The sequence below is a fragment of the Acyrthosiphon pisum genome, chromosome A2 (genome assembly GCF_005508785.2).
Source record: "Acyrthosiphon pisum isolate AL4f chromosome A2, pea_aphid_22Mar2018_4r6ur, whole genome shotgun sequence".
Taxonomy (NCBI): domain Eukaryota; kingdom Metazoa; phylum Arthropoda; class Insecta; order Hemiptera; family Aphididae; genus Acyrthosiphon; species Acyrthosiphon pisum.
Window position 1 is genome coordinate 37,210,657 of NC_042495.1, and position 20,386 is coordinate 37,231,042.

At 29.7% G+C, this 20,386-nt stretch overlaps 2 protein-coding genes across 2 annotated transcripts in view; one reads left to right on the plus strand and one right to left on the minus strand.

The window, feature by feature from the left end:
- LOC100166378 (paired mesoderm homeobox protein 2B) overlaps nt 1–13,748 on the minus strand; it is a 42,079-nt gene extending 28,331 nt beyond the window's left edge. The window contains exons 1-4 of the mRNA XM_001942755.5: nt 13,176–13,748; nt 5,343–5,450; nt 1,661–1,752; nt 611–712 (exon numbers count right to left, since the gene is read on the minus strand). Of these exons, the coding sequence (XP_001942790.2) occupies nt 611–712; nt 1,661–1,752; nt 5,343–5,436 (288 nt within the window). The 5' untranslated portion in view covers nt 5,437–5,450; nt 13,176–13,748. The remainder of the gene's footprint in view (nt 1–610; nt 713–1,660; nt 1,753–5,342; nt 5,451–13,175) is intronic.
- The window catches only part of LOC115034096 (cGMP-dependent protein kinase, isozyme 2 forms cD4/T1/T3A/T3B-like), a 125,115-nt gene that overhangs the window by 19,734 nt on the left and 84,995 nt on the right, over nt 1–20,386 (plus strand). The window contains exon 2 of the mRNA XM_029489783.1: nt 19,162–19,300. Within this exon, the coding sequence (XP_029345643.1) occupies nt 19,189–19,300 (112 nt within the window). The 5' untranslated portion in view covers nt 19,162–19,188. The remainder of the gene's footprint in view (nt 1–19,161; nt 19,301–20,386) is intronic.

Sequence of the window (20,386 nt, forward strand, 5' to 3'; positions counted from 1 at the left end):
ACGATTAGCTCAATAATTAAATTATACATCGATCATTTGTGGCAGACGTGTCCAACGCGTTTATAATGAAAAAGAGTATATTATTTAATTGAGAGAGCGGAGTTTTTAGCCTTCAGCATAGGTTGATGCGTATACTTTTCCGCAAATTATAATTATATAAAAATATAAAAATAAAGGTTTAAAAGTTCGTCATATTATTTATTACATCAGTGATTTTATTAAGTTAACCCCTTAAGTGTATTCAATGGCGGCCAAAGCCGACGCGTTACCATAGCAACTGAACCGTCTTACTTATTATGGCGGCGTCGTTTGCAATGTTTGCGTAAAAATAAAGAGATAAACGATGAGATATTTGCTTTCGTATCGAATTAAATGCCACAAGCCCACAAAAGCATAAAATGTTGTATCCGTAGGATAATTGAAATTTATTAGGATTAATATAGTATATTTAATATGTATGATGGTATATAGTTTCTTATGGTGAAAATAATTATTTTTATGTTTCTGTTATGTCTTTCTTGGCTTCTTCGTTGATATTATATGCTTAAAAAGCGTTAATTCATCAGTTTCAGTGATGTATACCATAGTATTATAATACATTAAACAATACCTGAACACGAGCTTCAGTCAATTGAATTTTAGCTGCTAAATCTTCCCTTGTAAATACATCTGGGTAGTGAGTCTGAGCGAATGCTGTTTCCAATTCTTCGAGCTAAAATAATAAGAAAAAGAAACATTTATTTTTATGATAATTGGTTATAAGACAGTGTAACGTTTGTAACATAATTTAACACTTTTTGAAATTCTAAGTTTTATAAGAAAAAAGTTCTAAGAACGTGTTGCAATTTTGTCAAAGCTTATTCATAATAAGTTAAACTGCGTACGAGCGTACGATACGTACGATACCATAAGAAAACACAATTTCCTCAAAGTGCCTATTAAATAAAAAATTGAGATAGGTAGCTTTATATTTTCGCAAATTATAAATAGATACGAGGTAGCTACTTTAATTTTAAAATTAAATCCTACCAATTGATTATATTTTTAATTTTTCCTTAATCTTTATTTTAATTTAAAACGAAACAAAAAAAGTTCATATGGTTTATATTTAACTAAAATAATTAAGTAATTAATAATGCATATCATTCAGACAATATTTATTAAAATGTGTGATTATTTATTATTATAAATAATATTTTGGATATATTCACAATCGATAGTATCATGTTATACGGTAATAGGTTTGAAGACAGGGGGAGGGGGGTAAATTATGATTTTAAAATTATATAGTAAATAATATTAGAAAGCCTTTTAAATAATTAGCCAAAAATAAATATTGGGTTGAATATATATTTATTTGTCCTACAACCATTATTAAGGATAATTATCCTTAGAACAAGTTTATTACCTAACTCAGAAAATACTTGTTAAAATTTTGTTTTAACACTTCTAAGTTCCTATATTATATTGATCAATTAATAACTATTATTTTATGGGAGATGGGACTATAAACAATAAACATTTCAATTTATGAATAGTACCTATAACGTGGTAAGAAACTAAATGAAAAAGAATGCATAATTTATTATGACAACATAATATAAACATTTTTGATTATCTACAGTATGAAAAAAAATTCAAGTACAAACATACGACATACCTGTTGTAGTGTAAATGTAGTTCGGTTCCTTCTTTGTTTACGCCTAACAAATGAATCATCATGAATTGCAGGGTGATACGAATAACTAGTGTCTAAAATAAAACATAACCGATGATTTTAATTAGCTATAGTATATTATATTAATATGAGTGTATATTAAAATGTTATTTAGTATTATTAATTAACAAGCTTCGTTATAAAGTAGACCAAGTATAGCTAAGTGCACAACTGCATAAGATTTGTGATTTAAAAATAGGCCAACTGAACGTAATTTTTTTAATTAAAAGTATATGTAATACCTATCCATTATGGAGTTGGATTTTAGTACTCAAACAGTTATAAAATTATTTCAGAATAATCAATAAATTGACAACCATACAAACAAATCACAGTTTATAAGAGTAATTTTTACTCTTGTAATTTCTCACTATTTTTGGACAAATTACAGAAATATGAATATAAATTGTAATAGTATTAACGTTGAAATCTAAAAATATGATGGGTACCCGTGTCCTGAACCATTACTGCATTATAGAATTTTGAATTTTCTATATAATTTTCTAATAATAGTTATTTTGGCATTTTTAATATAAAGTATTGAGTTTAGCACAAGGAGAAAAATGGAATGTATAATTTAATATTGAAATTGAAATTTTAAAAATATCTTTCACACTGCACTATTGGTTGTGTTAGTAAAAACACTAATATTTAGGTAGATACATTTTTTTTATAATAATTTTAAATTACCGATTTACTATTATGACCTATCTGATGAATAAAATTGTAATTTTAGTATTTTATTTTAATTAAATAAATTGGGATTTGATAACTAAAAAACAATTTATTGTTATAAATAAAGTGTGATGATGGAATTGGCTGTTTGGTGGTTTGATTTCAGGTTTACCTAGTGTTTGAATATCGTTTTATTGCCATAAAAAGAGTATTCAGGAAAAATGAAAACGTAATTATTACCGAAAACCTAAAAATTATATTTTTCCTGTAATACAATTTAAAATGTGTTTTTAAAAAAAAACTTTTTTTTTATAAATAAGGTGGAAGCGAATGACCGGATATAATTTACTATTTGTAATTTACAAATATCAAGGGATCGTGAAAACATTAGTTAGGTTGTAAATCAATGAACCTACCTACTCTCCCTTACTTATACTGTACGTGACTGATGGTGTAAAACTGAAAACGTAGTTAAAGGTCCGTCCCGCCCAGACATTACTAGAGTAGGTGGGTTAGAGAAGAGGAATTGAAAAAGGGACTGGGATGATGGTATCCCAGTAAAAGCTATCGTCGCCTAACAACGTTTAACTCCTAAGTGAATCATGGAACAAGACGCCGAGCAGGACCGAGAAGTCCCGAGGGGCTTCGGGACGGATTCTATCCGGAATTTAATTAAGGAGGAATGAACCTAATTACGGATCAAGGGTAGCGGGTTTGGGGGGGCAGTGGGTTTCCTTCAGGATTGCATTATGGAAATTTTCGTTAGCTGCGCCTTTGAAATATTCATACACAGCTCGGTCTGGCACCGGCGTAATGAGCCATAATGGTTTTTCGGCAAAGTGGTGGATATATAGTACCTAAACATTGGAATTACCAAAAGGGCGCTTGCGTAGGTACTATATAGGATAATCAAATATAACTATGCTACCATGAAGTTATTGATGATTAATATAACTGATCAGGTTTACACAATAGTTCGAAAATTACAATTTAAAGGTGGATCGTTATTAATATTTTATGATAAGTACCTACACAATAGTTGTTATGATTATATTACCTACTTATGTATGGTTGTAGTCGTCATTGATCGCTTATCACTTATATATTTATAACTTACAAATGTTATTAGAGAATAAATCAATAAGTACATAAAAGGATTATGTATACCCATATTAATTTATAAGAAATATATCTTATAATATATTATATAGGTACAAAATTTTTATAACTTATAATGTATTAACCATTAAATTAATTTTTAACACAATTTGTTTAATACACAAACGTTATCCACCTAATGTATCATGTATGTTTATTATGATCGTTCCTTTTTTGGTGGGTGCCATGTAAACATTGAATTTCCCATTAATATTTAGCCAAGGTTGCGATCAAAGTGTGCAAACTGCAGAAGGTCCCTAATTTCTGACCCTTCATAACTACATAAACACTCGTGAACATTGATGTACGTAATCTTATTTTTCGCATTCTATATATACTCAATCTATATATTTGTTCCCCAGTAGCAAAAAATCCCCTTTTCAGATACGACCTCAACGCGTATCATTGATTAATCACGTTACACTCCGTCAGAACACCCGAAATACCAATCGAATCGGACGGGCCAGTGCTTAAATACAAATTGTTGGCCGTCAGACAGATGGGCGCCAATTACCCACCACTGTGGTCCATTATGCACTACCAGCAACCGGCCTCTTGGACCCAAGGGACGGAAGAAATATAATAACTCTCGAACACACACACTATCGGGTTACCGTGGTTTTATTTTATTTATATTTATTATTATTATTCTTTTTTTTTTCTTTTTAATCGTACGCGAGGCAGTTTGATATTATTTTAAAAGCTATGTATTGGGATTTTTTTTCTGTAAAATGGGAGTTACGGTTTTTTTAAGAACAACCAAATCGGCTTTAAAACCACCCGTTCTCTCCATGGAAATCGGCTTAAACCGAATTATAACATTACCAGTCACGACGTTGCGAACTCTTCCCGGGACCCGGGGTGCACGTAGTACAAAAGTTTATCAATATAGCTTTTATTTTTCCGTCTTTTATTCGCATACAAAAACCCGTGACTGACAATATTGCGAAACTTTTACGGAAATTCAAGCACCGTGAAAACAAGCTTTCGGAAATTGAAACTTAAATTTTTAACCACGTTGTGGATCTTTGAGCCCCGGCAGAAAACTTTCAAAACAAAGAATTAAGCCTCGTTATTATTATTGCATACATAGGGACGCCGGTAATGGAGGATAATCCAGACTCATTATTCATGGAAAAATTTTCATTTCCGGAATTAAATTACCGGGTTATGCGGTCGTGTCTGTGTAGTGTATTTTTTAGAAGCAAAAAGATTATGTTGAAGTTCGCTGTACAATATTATTACGTTGTTAAACCTAGATTTAATGCCGCTATTTTAATGTAGTAAATTCACCATCGCCGCCATATTATATAAAAGCTTATAATAAATGCAATTAAAAAGAAATTGAAGATGCTATTGATAATAATTAAGGGAAAATTTGCTCTGGGAAAACAATAGATGAAATATATATATATATAGACATATCAGACATATAGGTAGCAACCAGAAAAAATAATAACAATGCACCTACCTAAACTCAACAAAAAAAGGAGCTCGATCCAAAATATCCAAATAATGCACTTTAATTCAATACAAAACTACTGGCGTTTAATCTATAATATAAAAATATGATCCGCTTGTTGTACGTATATTTATTTGTTCACGCGTATGATGTAATAAATAACATACAATATAGGTACAAATGCCAAAATATGTGTAGGTATAATTAGGGGCTCCAAGCATATAGATATGATTACAGTCAATTTACATTTATTTAGTTCTTATATATTTTTGTTAATGATAATTTAATTGTGGTTAATATAGAGCATGCTACTATGGGATTAATACTTACATGGATGTGAGGACGAAAACGGATAGTCGATTGATGGTATCCGTGTCGATGGTGTAGGGTGTAATGGGGGCGCTGGGCAATGATAGCAGAACATTCCGCCAGCTGCTCCTACAAAATATGGAAACAATGCATTTGTTAATTTTTTAATCGCCAGTTGGTTATAGACGTATTGTTATACAAAATATGAATTCTTCTAATAAATAAATAAATAAATATTAATCATCGCGAACCTAAATATAATAATTATTTATACCAATATGTACAAGATCAATTACGTTTTAGTTAATAGAATCGACTATGATATAATTATTAAACTACGAAAATTATTAAGAGAACGATTCAGGCACATTCATCGTCTCTGTCTTGAATAGTTACACACACAGTATAACATTTTTTTAAACTAATTTTTAAGCGAGTTATTAGTAAATAAAATATAACATTGAAAAAAAACCATACAATATTTGAAAATTAAAATATTGAAAATGTCCAACTCAAGTACACTGATAATGCTATCGTCTTTAAGTTTGGTTGCAGGTAAATTTACTCTTATATCAAAAACGAAAAACTGTATTGAAAATGCAGTAAGTAAATTTAAAATTGTATGTGTGCAAAAAACTGTATAGAGACAACGAATTCGTGTCCTCTTAATTAAAATTAATTAAGACTTAAATGGATGCCTTCTAAACAAAATATAAAAACCAAGCATGAATTATGTCTTTAAAGGATATTTTATCCTTAGATACCTAGAACTTATACCAAAATTTGTGTTTCTGAAATAACGTTTAAAAATGTAGTTCTATACTTGCATTATAAAATGTATAGAAAATAGTATACTCCTATTTCTATAAATGATTTCAATCGTTACATAACTTACATAGGAGTCATATTGCACATAGCTATGTTAATAAGTACTAATATGATATCTGTATTTTATACTCATACCGTAACACACAACACTAATTGAAATAAATTGAATATCGGTTAACCACATCTACTACATAATACAGTACTAGAATAAGATGGTATAGTAATAGTAAATTCGTTTTTTTTTTCGCGTTTAAAAACTTGCTACGAAAAGTTGACGTTGTGCTAATTAAGTAGGTTAATTTTTATATTTTGTTCTCAAAGTTCATATTATTGTATGTAAATTACTTAAATTATTAATTTAATTTGACGCAAATATTTAATGAAGTTGTTTTCTACATTATATTTTTTAATAACTGTTGAAAAACGGTATTTAGTCATCTTACAACCAGTTTTCGTCGGGTAAAAAATAAACATATATATTTTAGGTGAACCACTTTTTAAATGTTTGCCAATATGATTTTTGCGAACATTCAAATTGTTAACACAACGGTGGCAGCATGCGTGACCGTCATACTTGCCCGTCGTCCTTCGTCGCTGTATTAAATCAAATTCCAATAAAACTTGGACGTGCGTGTCGATTTGTTTTCCGCTTAATTAGGACGGATCCATTTAAATTAATTTAGCCAATTTATACGTCTGTTATCGTTTCCCTTATGCACTAATTAACCAACGTACAGGGCTAGTGTTAATTATTTGTAATATATGGGACCTAATAGAAACCCATCACCCGTATATTACAATTATTATACGAATACAATACGCCTTCCCCTCTAAATTCCGCTTTTACCCTCCCCGCGACCGTCACCCACCCATAAGTTATAATACTTAAGCCGACCAGGGCCTAATTGAAATTAAAAGGGTACACACTATATATACCGTTCTCCCGTTGTTATTGCCCATTTAAATTAGTGCACACATAGCCTACACCGACTTCGTTAAATTAATTAAAAGACATCTATTTCGCAGATGTTAGGACGTGCAATTGCACAATCAACTGGTGCTTCCTACACGCGTACAACGCATAACCGTATACACTTACTGAATCCACACGGTTTTCGCATTTTATCATACAGTCGTCCCTATATATTATACCTATACAAGGTGTTCCATTTAGGTGTCTACACTCATTATTTCAAAAAGTTTCAACTTTATGAAAATATTATTTTTACATAATTTTATTTTATTCAAAAACAACATTTTTTACAATTTTTATCGTTATACTTTTTTTAAGTTTTTCTTTTTTTGATTGACAACATTTTTGCATTTTTATTTCATATAACTTAGTAGAATGTTTTTTTTGAGTACTTCGACATATAAAAATCAAATATTGAAGTTTATATTATAATTTATAGCTATCTAATTAGTTATAAGTAGATATTTAAAGTTTAAATGGGCGAAACATAGAGGTTCAACATTTTGCGGGTACCCTTGTGCTACTCTTCTCAACTCATTTAAACTTCAAATACTTATAATTAATTAACTAACACAATAAAGTGGCCGAGAAAACCTAAAACCCATTGGTAGTAAACATTTACTCGGCGTATAAAATTCACACGTTTAAATTTTTTAATGTAGATTCATCCAATTAATAAATGAATTGTTTAATTGGTGAACATAATACCTACTTATCATTTGATATAGGGTTCATTAGAATCGGAGTTTATAACCACTATTATGTCTATTAAACAATTACGTAAATAATACAATGATCTAAATATTATATAGTAATCAACACTTTGTTAATAACTCGGTTATATAGAAAGAGTTATAAAATTCTGACTGAAAACAATTGTTAATGTAACAGGAAGAGTAACACAGTAGATACAAAATATTCTATAGATACTTTAATATCTGAGACAGAACACGTAATGGAATACAATTTATCAATTAATTATTTCGTGGGTCAGTTCTACTAAGTGCCAACTCATCCTTATTTGAAATATGACATTAATATTATATGTTACAGATCGTATATTAATATGAACCACGTATGTGTTATATATAATGTCTTAGATAAATTAACAAGACAAAGTTGTAGGTACAATTACTATTTGATTAATCTTTTTTACAAAAAAAAAACGGTGATATTAATTTATCTAATGATGGGGGATAAAAAAAATATCTAAGTAAATTTGAAGCTAAACGCCAATGTTAATTATATTATACGCGTTATACGAGCAATAATGGATGATAATAAGATGCCCATTTCGTTTGTTTGAAAAATTAGTTTTGGATAGCGTCTTTAGAGCCCGGATTTATATGCATTTAAAAAGTGTCAAATATGCAAGGAAATTGTGTCTAAATATGAAATTATATGCCATATGTTAAACATTATAAAATGTAATTTTTTTTAAAAAAAACACACTTTTACACCAAGGAAAGTAGTACTTACTAGATACTCTATCATAAACAAAAGATTATTTAAATAGTTAAACATTTAATACTTTAAAAACCAAAATGCAATATTTTATATTCTCATTTTTTCATATTTTAAATTGTTTAAAATACAATGTCTACAACACTCGGACAACTAAAAAAAAGAATCATAATAAAAATAATAAAATCATCTATAAATATTATTCGTTATAAAAAAAAAAAATTGTAAAATTGAGTTACTGCCTTATTCGTTGCGCACATCGAAGTAACAACATAGTATATCGAAATGCGGGTGTATGTGAGTTATTGTTGTTAATATAATATTATCTACACGTTCTCCGTTCTCATGAAGTGTTGCAAAAATGACAATATTTTAAGAATATTCTTGTAAGAGAATGCCCTGTTAACGATTTTTTTCTCTTTTAAAATAACTAAAATATATTTATCTTAAATAAAATAGGCAATTTATTAAAAACCCATTAAATATGCATGTTATATGCATTTATGAACCAATATGCAATAATCCTCTAATTATGCAAAATATGCAATATAAAATTTGGTGTTTAAATTCAGTGTGAGATGAATCGTGGACATTTTAGAACCCCCTAGACGTGCATACACTTAGTACAAACATGCGAATGCATATAAATCCGAACAATGTACTCGTATGCGCAAGTTTAATAAACGATTAGAAAATTATTACACCTAATACAATAATAAGTGAAGATTCATCAATAACGTTTATAAATTATAATTTATGACAATCACAATAAAGGTGGGACTGTCTGGTATATCGAATAAAACGTCAATAAAAGTAAATTATCGCCGTACCTATCTAATAATTTCACTGAATATGAATGATAATAATTTCCGACATTATTGGAATATTATATTACGACGGTCGACGGTCGGTGTAGAGCATGATGTTTACAAAAATCACAAAGGTCAAGGCGTGTCCGCTTTTTGTTCGCGTAATAAATCGGGCGAACGTCCCAATTTAGGGGTTTGGGAAAGAGGAGGGCGGATAACTGTTACCAAGACAGACTCATTATTTTACCGAGTCGACCTTGCGGCTGGTGCGTATTGTACTTTGGTGTATAATATAAATATTGTATAATATATAGTTGGTAAGGGCGTGACGAGTCTAGAGTATTAAACAATATCTTAGTAATTATTTACACTGGAAATACGTTTAAATATGTCATATCATACTCCGGATAACCCCCTATACACCCTTTAGGTTTGCGAAAAAAAGTCCCAGAAAAAAGTGTAGAAATACCTACCTACTTATTCTTGTTAAGTTGTACTTTTTATTTTAATATTACTAGTTAATAGAACTGGTTAGGTTAGTCAGGTTAGTGTGTAGTGTAAAATACTCGTTCATGACGTACATTTGTCATATTATACTCATATCCAAAACATAATCGATCATAGCCGGCGTCTCTTTTGATTCTATAATAAATTAGTACACCACTATTTCCCTACAAAATTGACCTTTTTAACATCCGTAAATCGTAATAATATAATGCTTGAGAAGAAGGTTTAATTAAATTGTTTTAATTTTAATTTTATAAGCTAATGACTGTATATACTTTATTATTATATACTAGGTACATTACTTTTTATAACTTACCTACTTTAAAAATACGGATGTTTCTGATTGTATTTACCTACTGTATTATATTATTCCTACGCTATTATTACTAATTTACTATTACAATGATATAACTATACGCGCCTATACTATATATGTATTAAATACGTTTTTACCGCGACTTTTTTGTTCTTATAGATTCCTACAATATACAAGAGGGCTATATAATATTAAGCATAATGTAACTATATAAGTATTTATAGCGTAATAACGGTTTTGGCGTGTAGGTACCTAATATAATATACCTACATCCGAGTATCCGACACGATGTTTGTCGCAGCGCATGTTATACCGAGGAGCTACCGAGTACGTGACCGTTGTGCACAAGTCTCAGGGCCCCGTCGCTCGTTAATGCTGTACAGGTACACCACGCGCTGTATATGTATATATGTATAAAAGGTCGGATCGGATTCTATAGGTGAATTATTGTCGTCACCAGTCCACCCGTTGACCGTTTGCTGTAAGTCTAAACCTATATATATATATATATAGGTGTATGTATATAAATAGTATGTGTAGAATAACGTTCGATTTTCAAACTAAGGTGCCGATTTGTACTCTTGATTGTGATTTTTACATCGGATGCCAACAAAGGTGCGTCATCTCGTTATACGATATATATATATATATATATATATATATATACATAGCATTATAGCGTATTATACAGTGTTGAAGCGTTGACGATTTGATCGAAATATCTTCTTTTATTTATCCATATACGTATACCTACGTACGATATGGGTGACTGCCACAATGATTATATTATTATTATAACGTTTTGTTTTGCGCGATGATTTCAACAGCTTCCGCAAATTTAATTCGTACTCCGATCACGTGTTTTTCCGCTTCTTTTTGCAATCATCGAAACGAAATGGGAACTTGCGTCTTAATATTATGAATCGATCCATGTTTCGACGGAATTATATTATGTACCTACATGCGTTGCTATTATAACAAGGTTACGGTACCAAATTTGATGAAGTACCCTCCATTGGGGCATGGGAGACTTCTTCACTCTGTTATTTCCATGTCATTATTTCATTTTAATTATTGTCATCAAATAAACGTATTCTTCAGACTTTGAACAGATTGCCTAATAAAGGATTTTAAAGGAAAAAAGGTAGGTACCAAATAAAATGGGCTGAACTATTGAATTGTTGATGTGTTCGTATTTCAAAAGAGTTAATGCTATTATATATAAATGTAATTTAGGAATAATACGTTTCTTATGTTGATATTGAATATGCGATCAAAATATTCATTACAACAAAATAATATCTACGGAATTTCGTTGGATGAGAATTGCAATACTAACGTTTTTTTTATAAAAGTCAAACATTTTAAATATAGTGCCTCATAAATTATTTAAAATAGATTAAATTATGCTTGTTTTCTATTAATATCCATCAGCCAAATACGAATTTAAGATTATCATTGTGGATTTATATTGTAATTTATAAATGTCATAAATGATAAAAAATTAGTACCTATTATATTTTTTCAAAAAAAGAACTAAAATCTATTTAAAGTAAAATTGTTCAATACTTTAAATAGACAAAGGTTAGGTCTAATTGCAGACATAAAATAAATGAAAAGTTTAATTTGAAAGTCATAAAATAAAATTTCGAAATTTTTATTGATTTTTGTAAGACTTTCCTAAAATATTCAATATTTATAAAACGGCTTTTTCGCTGCACGTGACTGAGATCGAGTTGCAAATTATATTAAAATGTAACGAAATAAGTTTAAACCAAATTTTGGTAAAACGATATGAAATTACTTTAGGATGTTCATTGGTTTTAACAAGATAATAAAGTTTTAAATACCTAATTAATAAATTACCTAATACCTATTAAAAGACATTTATTAAATTTAACTATCATATAATATGAACATTTACGGATCTAGAATAAAAAGTCATTTTTAGTATCAGAGAAATTTAATAATTTAAAACGCGTTTAATGCGCCTTTACGTTCGTTACGTCTTAATTGAATGTAATGTGTTAATTAAACAAATGTCAATTTATATGTAATGTCATTTAAACATCAAGACTATTATATAGATGACGACTATAGCTATAAAACGAATCTTTTAAGTCGATAATATAATATAGCGTATAAATAAATTGACTTGATTATTACAACAAAATGTTCTCTTAAATTTAGTATAAAATAATTGCTGTAATAGATAGTTATAATACGCTAATATACTATAATAATATGTATGTATACACAATAATGGATAATTAATAGATATGATGATTGATGATTATTTTTATTAATCTTTTCAATAGACTAAATTCGAATTTCATTATTATTTTAATAACGCTAAACTACTTTAAATACCAAGTAAATTAATAAAATTAACTCATTATGTTATTCTTTTATAATTAAAAACGTAATTTAGCGTCATTGAGTATAAACTATTGCATATATTTTGTTTGGTTTACGAGCTATTTCGGTTTGATTTAGTTTTATTTCTTTTTAATTAACTATGTAAAGGCAAATTTTAAAAGTAAGTATTTAATTCGTAACACGGTTGAGTTATTATGTATTTTATTTTCTGACATCTGCAATCGCTGATATGAATTTATAAGTAAAATGTTGTTAAAATATATGTACACATATTACATATTATATTTAAATGCATATATTAAAGTTATTTTACGTTAACAATAAAAATCCACATGGCCGCATTTGAAATACAAACCGCCGAAAATGTAGAAAAATGAGATGACGACGAAAACTGGGTTTCTGTGTGTACAATATATACAATATATACTCAATGATAGTGCTTATACAAACCAAATCGGTGTCATTATAACCGGTGGATGAGAAGTCGGTCAAATGGGATTTGCGTGATTTACTAAAGCTCTGCGCCGGATGAGGAGTAACGTGGCAAAGCGTATAATATACGTAAACAAACGACTTACCCTTGCTCAAAAATGGTTTAATTTTTGATGGATCGTTTCCCCTCTGTGCCGTAGTGGTGTGTCAGCGTGTGGTAGGTACGGTGCGGGGGACGTCGTTGCCGGTAACGCGATAACGGAGGAAAGGACCTTCTCCTTCGGGACGACGCGGACCGGTCGTATATCGAAGAACTAGCCGGCTCCTATCTCCGGCGAAGAAGTCGACAACGACGGGATCGACGGGATCTACGGATCTACAGGATCTAAGGGATCGACGGGACTCACGAGATGTAATACGTGAACGGCAGAAAACAATACTACACAGTAATATTATATTGTGTTGGAGGTCGGGCGGGCTGAGTGAACGCTGCAGCGGGTGACTGTGACGCTGACGATCGGATACCGGCCGGCAGTTCGGTGTATGTAGTACGACGAGCGACGTCGGCGATCCGGGATCCCGTTGTCGTTCGGACTGATAAGGAAGCGTGTGTGGCACATCGCTCGGTCCCGTCGGCCGAAGTCGAAAGGCCGCGCGCGCGTCCTGGTGGGCGTGGTGCACGGCGGTCCCTTCGACGAGATACCGGGCAGGCACCGCAGCACCCGCCCACGTCACCGCCGCCCGCCACCAGCCGCCACGGACACCGACACCGCTGCCTCACTGCAGCAGTCACCTCTCTTGCGATTACTATCGTATTATTCATATTATTAATTAATATAGAAATACTCGTATAATATCGTCGCTGTCGACGCGTTTTAATTATTATAACAAAACATTATATTATACCCCCGATCGAGTCCGGCAACGTAGGTATGTATAGGTACTATATTATCAGGCAAAATAGGCATATTATATTATTATTATACCCACCCGTTTAAGTCGGCGAGACGCTCGAATACCACTGTCTCTGTTGCATGCCTGCGGGGACCTTATGTCTACCGCTACAGTCTGCAGTAACTTTTAAGTTTTTTAGAATATTGTTTCCTATATATCAGATCTAAAATAGTTATAATTTACATCTATACTAAGTATTATGGGTAGTACGTACCCACCTATGTACCCACTAGTCACTACCCAGTATCAATATTGTTAAGTATTTTCAAATCATGAATGCATTAAATCGAATTTTCGCACATTGCCTACCAAGGTGGCTGAGTTGCACTTATAGCAGGTGGATTGCCTACTTGACATGCTGTCGCACATTGTCTGCGATCCGACGTCGGATTGCCTACCAGGGTGGCTGAGTTGCACTTATAACTGCAGCAAGTTACACGCAAAATTAGTTGAACAATCACAATTTTTTTAAGAGTTGTCATTTTTACGGACAACGAAGTGCGCTGGATCATGTATATAATTTTAAGACTAATAATTGAAAACAACTATAGGTAATATATCATAATGGGTTATACAATTGGCAGGGGTTAATGGGTCAATCGGGAAATCGGGAATGTTCAATGCCGCATTATAATAAATTATATGACAAAAAAAAAAGTTTTTTTTTTTTTATAAAGTTAGAAATATTAATAAAATGTTTTGAGATGATAAGTGAATTCAATTAATAAATATTTATACAATATAATAGGCATTACAAATGTAATAGGCGGGGGATGGGTGAAAAAGTTATATTTGTGGTTCAAGGGTTGGTTTGATTCATATGGTTTATTGGTTTGGGGGGGAAGGGGGGGTCTTAATCAAAATACCTCTAGACCACTACAACTTTTACAAAGAAAAATTGTTAGGATATAATATGCTTAAGTAAAAATACTTTATTAGGTTCAACTAAAAATAACTTTAAGTTATTATTTAACTTATTAGGCAATAGGCATGTTACCATATGAGTCTGTATACCTAATAAGAAAATAATTATTTTATATATAATTTAAAACTTTGAATTCTTTCTGGATATGAAAAATGTAATAGTTAAAGATAAAATAAGAAGTTGAAATGTCAATAATAAATATTAGAATAGAGTATTTTATAAAAGCGTTTGGTCAAAGATGCATAGACCATCTAGGTCCAAAAAACTACAACTTATAATGCCTATAAATATAAAAGATATATTCTATACCATTGGAAATCGTAAAGATAAAGATAAAGATAATGCAACTCAAATGTATCTAGATAGAGATAAAAGATAACTTAACTCATATTTATCTAGATAAAGATAAAGATAAATACTTTTCTATCTAGATAAAAAAAAGATACAATTATTTTTTAAATGATTATAAATTTTGGTATATTTTAGTTGGGCACTAGGAACATAATAATAATAATGATATAAATAAAAATAATTACATTATTTATAAACCATAAACTTTGTATGAGAATCTGTATAAATATTTAAAAATGTAGTACAATTTCGCGATTTTTATAAATAAAAAATGTATCTAGATGAATTTATTTAGATTAGTAAAGAAATGATCTAAGATGAACGTTTAGATACCTTGTAACTATTTATCTAGATAAGATAAAATATGAACAAATAATTATCTAGATATTCATCTAGATAAATTTATCTATATAAGACGTCTGAACACTGCCTATAATATAGTGTGTCTAAGAAGTATCCAGTACCTATAGGTTAATAATTAAGTATATTTATAATAATTATGTCATAGGCGCCGTTGTGTGTTTTCGATAAAATAATATTGGCACACTTTTCCGTCACCTTGGCACACAGTCACACAGATCCGAATACGACCGCGACGTCTGTTGTTATATTGTTTTACATTTGAGTAATAATTACCTACTAGTGATATAATAAATGTATGTACCCATACATTTTGTACATAAAGCAATAATATTCTGCTCAGGTGGACCGGTTTCGTTCAACCCGGCATGCACCTATCATATTATAATATATAATAGGTATGCAAAGATAAACGTAAACTTTTTACGATCCATGATGGTTTCTCAGAGCTTGCAGATTGCCTTAAAAAACCTCGCAATATACTAGATTTGTACATAATATCGAGTATAATAATATGCTATGTATTTCAGATGTAGTTGAACATTGTACCTGCCTATTTTGTTTATAACAACGGCGACGTGACGTTAAGAAAAACACGAATGGGGCATCACGTTATCGTTATCGCCACAGTTTAATTATTTTTATGTTTTAAATAGCTTCATTCTGTGTACAAAATATGTACAAATGTACAATGTATATTTATGTTTAACTCAAGGATATTATCAATATCCGTACAGTAAATATATTATATTTGGATATTTACAATGACTCAGTTTCGTCATCTGCTGTCATGTACTGCATCCAACGTTAAACCCGCGTAATGTCATCGTTAAAACGGATAATATGCACCATGTTGGTTATACAATACTTATGTGTTAAATTTGTAGAACATATTTTATCATATCTATAAATAATATAATATCTTCTGCTCACTGCTGTACCAGATAAGTGAAATAAAATAATTGATATAATAATAAATACACTCAAATTCAGCACTTTAAACTTATCTACAAAAACCTCGGTTTCCCAATAAAAACGCAAATGCACTCGCACACGCAAAACGACTAACAACTAACGGGCATTATGCGAAACAAAAGATAAGTTACATGATTGTTGTATCGTTCTTGGAGTATATAATATAATAAGGACATCTCGGTCTACATCACGAGTTTGCATACTTGCATATTTGTGTGAAGGCTTGTGTGCGCTCACCGCTCACGCCAGTCTCATTCGTACTTACCTATACAGCTATACTATACAGCTATTTCGCAGGCAGTGAATAATATTCGTAAAAAATATTCTAAGCGAATATAGTGCGGTACGCGCTCACAAATTAATAATTATTGTGGTCTAGGCGTAGGCTATATGTATAAGCTGCCAAACTTATTTAGTCGAGATTGATGCTATTTATATAGGTAGGTGAAAATGTACGTGTTTACTCAGTTTGAAGCCGCCTGAATATTAATTATTAATTAATTGTAAACATGTGAAGATTCAAATCAAATCCTTTACGCGTAAATTATATTGACTTAATATGATAATATTATATATAGCGAGAAATATTATAATATTTCAACAAATAAATTGACTCGATATATTTTAGTCGAAATATTAATATGCTAATAGCTACACATATTATTGTGTTCTAAATGTTTAGATGTGCAATACTAGTCGCTGTATATTAAACATAATATTTTATACAAAATACAAAATTACCATACCTACTTAATAATACAAATAGGTTTTTAATTCGAATGAGAAATAAAATACGAGAGTAAATGAGTAAAAAAAAAAATATACATATAGTAATATGACACTAAAAGTCGTAGTAAAATATTTTATCAGTATTCCATGGACAATACAAAATACATTTTACTAAAAAATTGAACGACCAACAAAAAGATAAAATTTAATGTAAAATAATAAATCTATATAAAAATTCCAAATTAAATGAGTTATTAAATATGTTATAAAGATTCGGATATGTTTGATAACTTAATATGAATTTATGAATTATAATGGTAATTTAATTACTATTGAAAATGTTGTTCATGACTTTATCAATTTAATTGCATAATTATACATTGATATTAGCGTCACCATTCACTTGTTTCATGATCGTAATAATGTATAGATATATAGATTTTAAATAAATTACCTTGGGCTCAGCGTATATCGTAATTTAATAACGAGTTTATAGTACTGTTTAGCATAAAAAGAGATACATTTTGAATGAACGACTGTCTACCTCAAACTCTCGTTAATAATAATGTAACCATGAATCGCAGGTAGGTAAGTACAATAATTATAGGGAATATATTATTCTTGGTCAACGAGTTAGTGTTGATTTGTAGGTATAAGAGTGAGGAGAAGTAAATTTATTATAATTATATTTTTATTAATATTTATGTGGTGAAGATAATTGTTTGTTGTTATACTCATTTGTTTTATTTTATATTATTCACGATACCTTTTAATGTTAAAATACAAATTATACCACAATTAAAAATTACTAATCATACAATTTCGTTTTTACGTAATAGTTAATACCAATAATACCCACGATATAGTAAGTAACTTTTAAATTCATAATCATTTCAAAAAATATGATAAAAACATGAAACATTAGTTAAATCTAAATATTGTATTCCATCGATCGATGTTTGAAAAATAGTTGTATACATTTAAGACCATTTTTAAAACAATTATTATACCTAGGTAATAATGTAAATTGAAATAATTACATACTCATGGATTATAATGTATAATAAATAATTAATTGCAGTTATGGAAATGTAGTACAAATTTAAAAACACAATTTATTACTACATTAGTTACAGTGGCGCCCAACCCTATTTATAATAACATAAAATAATCAAATTGAAATATGTTCATAATTAATCACAGATTATATTGGTTAATACCTTAATATTTACCAATATTATCAATTAGAATATGATAAAATGTATAAAATAATATAATTTTGAGTTTGTAAGGGAGTAGTTACTAGTTACAGGGGTGGGTAAAATTTTTTCTTGCTACGCCTGAAAAATATATCTTGGGCGCCACTGATTAGTTATAATTTATAAATATTATATTTTATAGATAAAAACAAACCGTAAAAATTAATTTCTAAGAGAAAAAGAATGAACATTTTATATTTTGAACAACTTATTAAGTATGAAATTAAAATATTACATAATCTCTGTTTTAATATCTGCATAATGAAATGAAAATGTAGGCAAAATATTCACTGGTAATCAATATATTATGTAGTCTTCAAGTCAAATGAAGTTATACAAAATTAGCATACGAGAATAAATCTGTATACCTATTATAGTTTGTATTCAATATAAGTTGCCAATCCAGGTCAAATTGTACAATAGTTATATTTTACAATACCTAAAGTATATTTTTATACCCAGTTAGGTTTTCTATATTATTAGCATCTTTCATAAGTGAAACTAAAATATTATAATACCATCACAATTGTCTAAGGTTTTCTGTGATATGTTTCTAATTTATTGTATAAATTATTTTAGGTCAAAGGAATTTAATAATTCATCACAATGTTTGAGTGGGGGTCAAGACTCCTAGGATTTTCATCTGATGATCTTTGTACTACTCGGCAACCGGGCAAAGGACTCTGGCTTTGCCGAATCAATTCAGATGAACAAATAAGTAAGTAACTGACAGATAATTGTATTATTCATAACTCATAAGAAACATAATTTGCATTCATCTTTAACGTGTTCGAATGAAACGATTAAAATGGACCGAAATATAATTGAGCATAATGTTAAATTATAGAAATAATATTGCAAACATACAACAGTTAATGAACGGTGAGACTATATAATACGTTATACGTACCTATAATAATATCTAGAGCCCGGATTTATATGCATTTAAAAAGTGTCAAATATGCAAGGAAAAAGTGTCTAAATATGCAATTATATGCCATATGTTAAACATTATAAAATGTAATTTTTTTTAAAAAAAACACACTTTTACACCAAGGAAAGTAGTACTTACTAGATACTCTATCATAAACAAAGGATTATTTAAATAGTTAAACATTTAATACTTTAAAAACCAAAATGCAATATTTTATATTCTCATTTTTTCATATTTTAAATTGTTTAAAATACAATGTCTACAACACTCGGACAACTAAAAAAAAGAATCATAATAAAAATAATAAAATCATCTATAAATATTATTCGTTATAAAAAAAAAAAATTGTAAAATTGAGTTACTGCCTTATTCGTTGCGCACATCGAAGTAACAATATAGTATATCGAAATGCGGGTGTATGTGAGTTATTGTTGTTAATATAATATTATCTACACGTTCTCCGTTCTCATGAAGTGTTGCAAAAATGACAATATTTTAAGAATATTCTTGTAAGAGAATGCCCTGTTAACGATTTTTTTATCTTTTAAAATAACTAAAATATATTTATCTTAAATAAAATAGGCAATTTATTAAAAACCCATTAAATATGCATGTTATATGCATTTATAACCAATATGCTCTAAATATGCAAAATATGCAATATAAAATTTGGTGTTTAAATTCAGTGTGAGATGAATCGTGGACATTTTAGAACCCCCTAGACGTGCATACACTTAGTACAAACATACAAATGCATATAAATCCGAGCTCTAATAATAACTGTTGACTATTTGCACATTGTATGATGTACACATTTTACACCTACCTTTATGGCTTTATCCTGTCATATTTTTAAAATACATCACACGT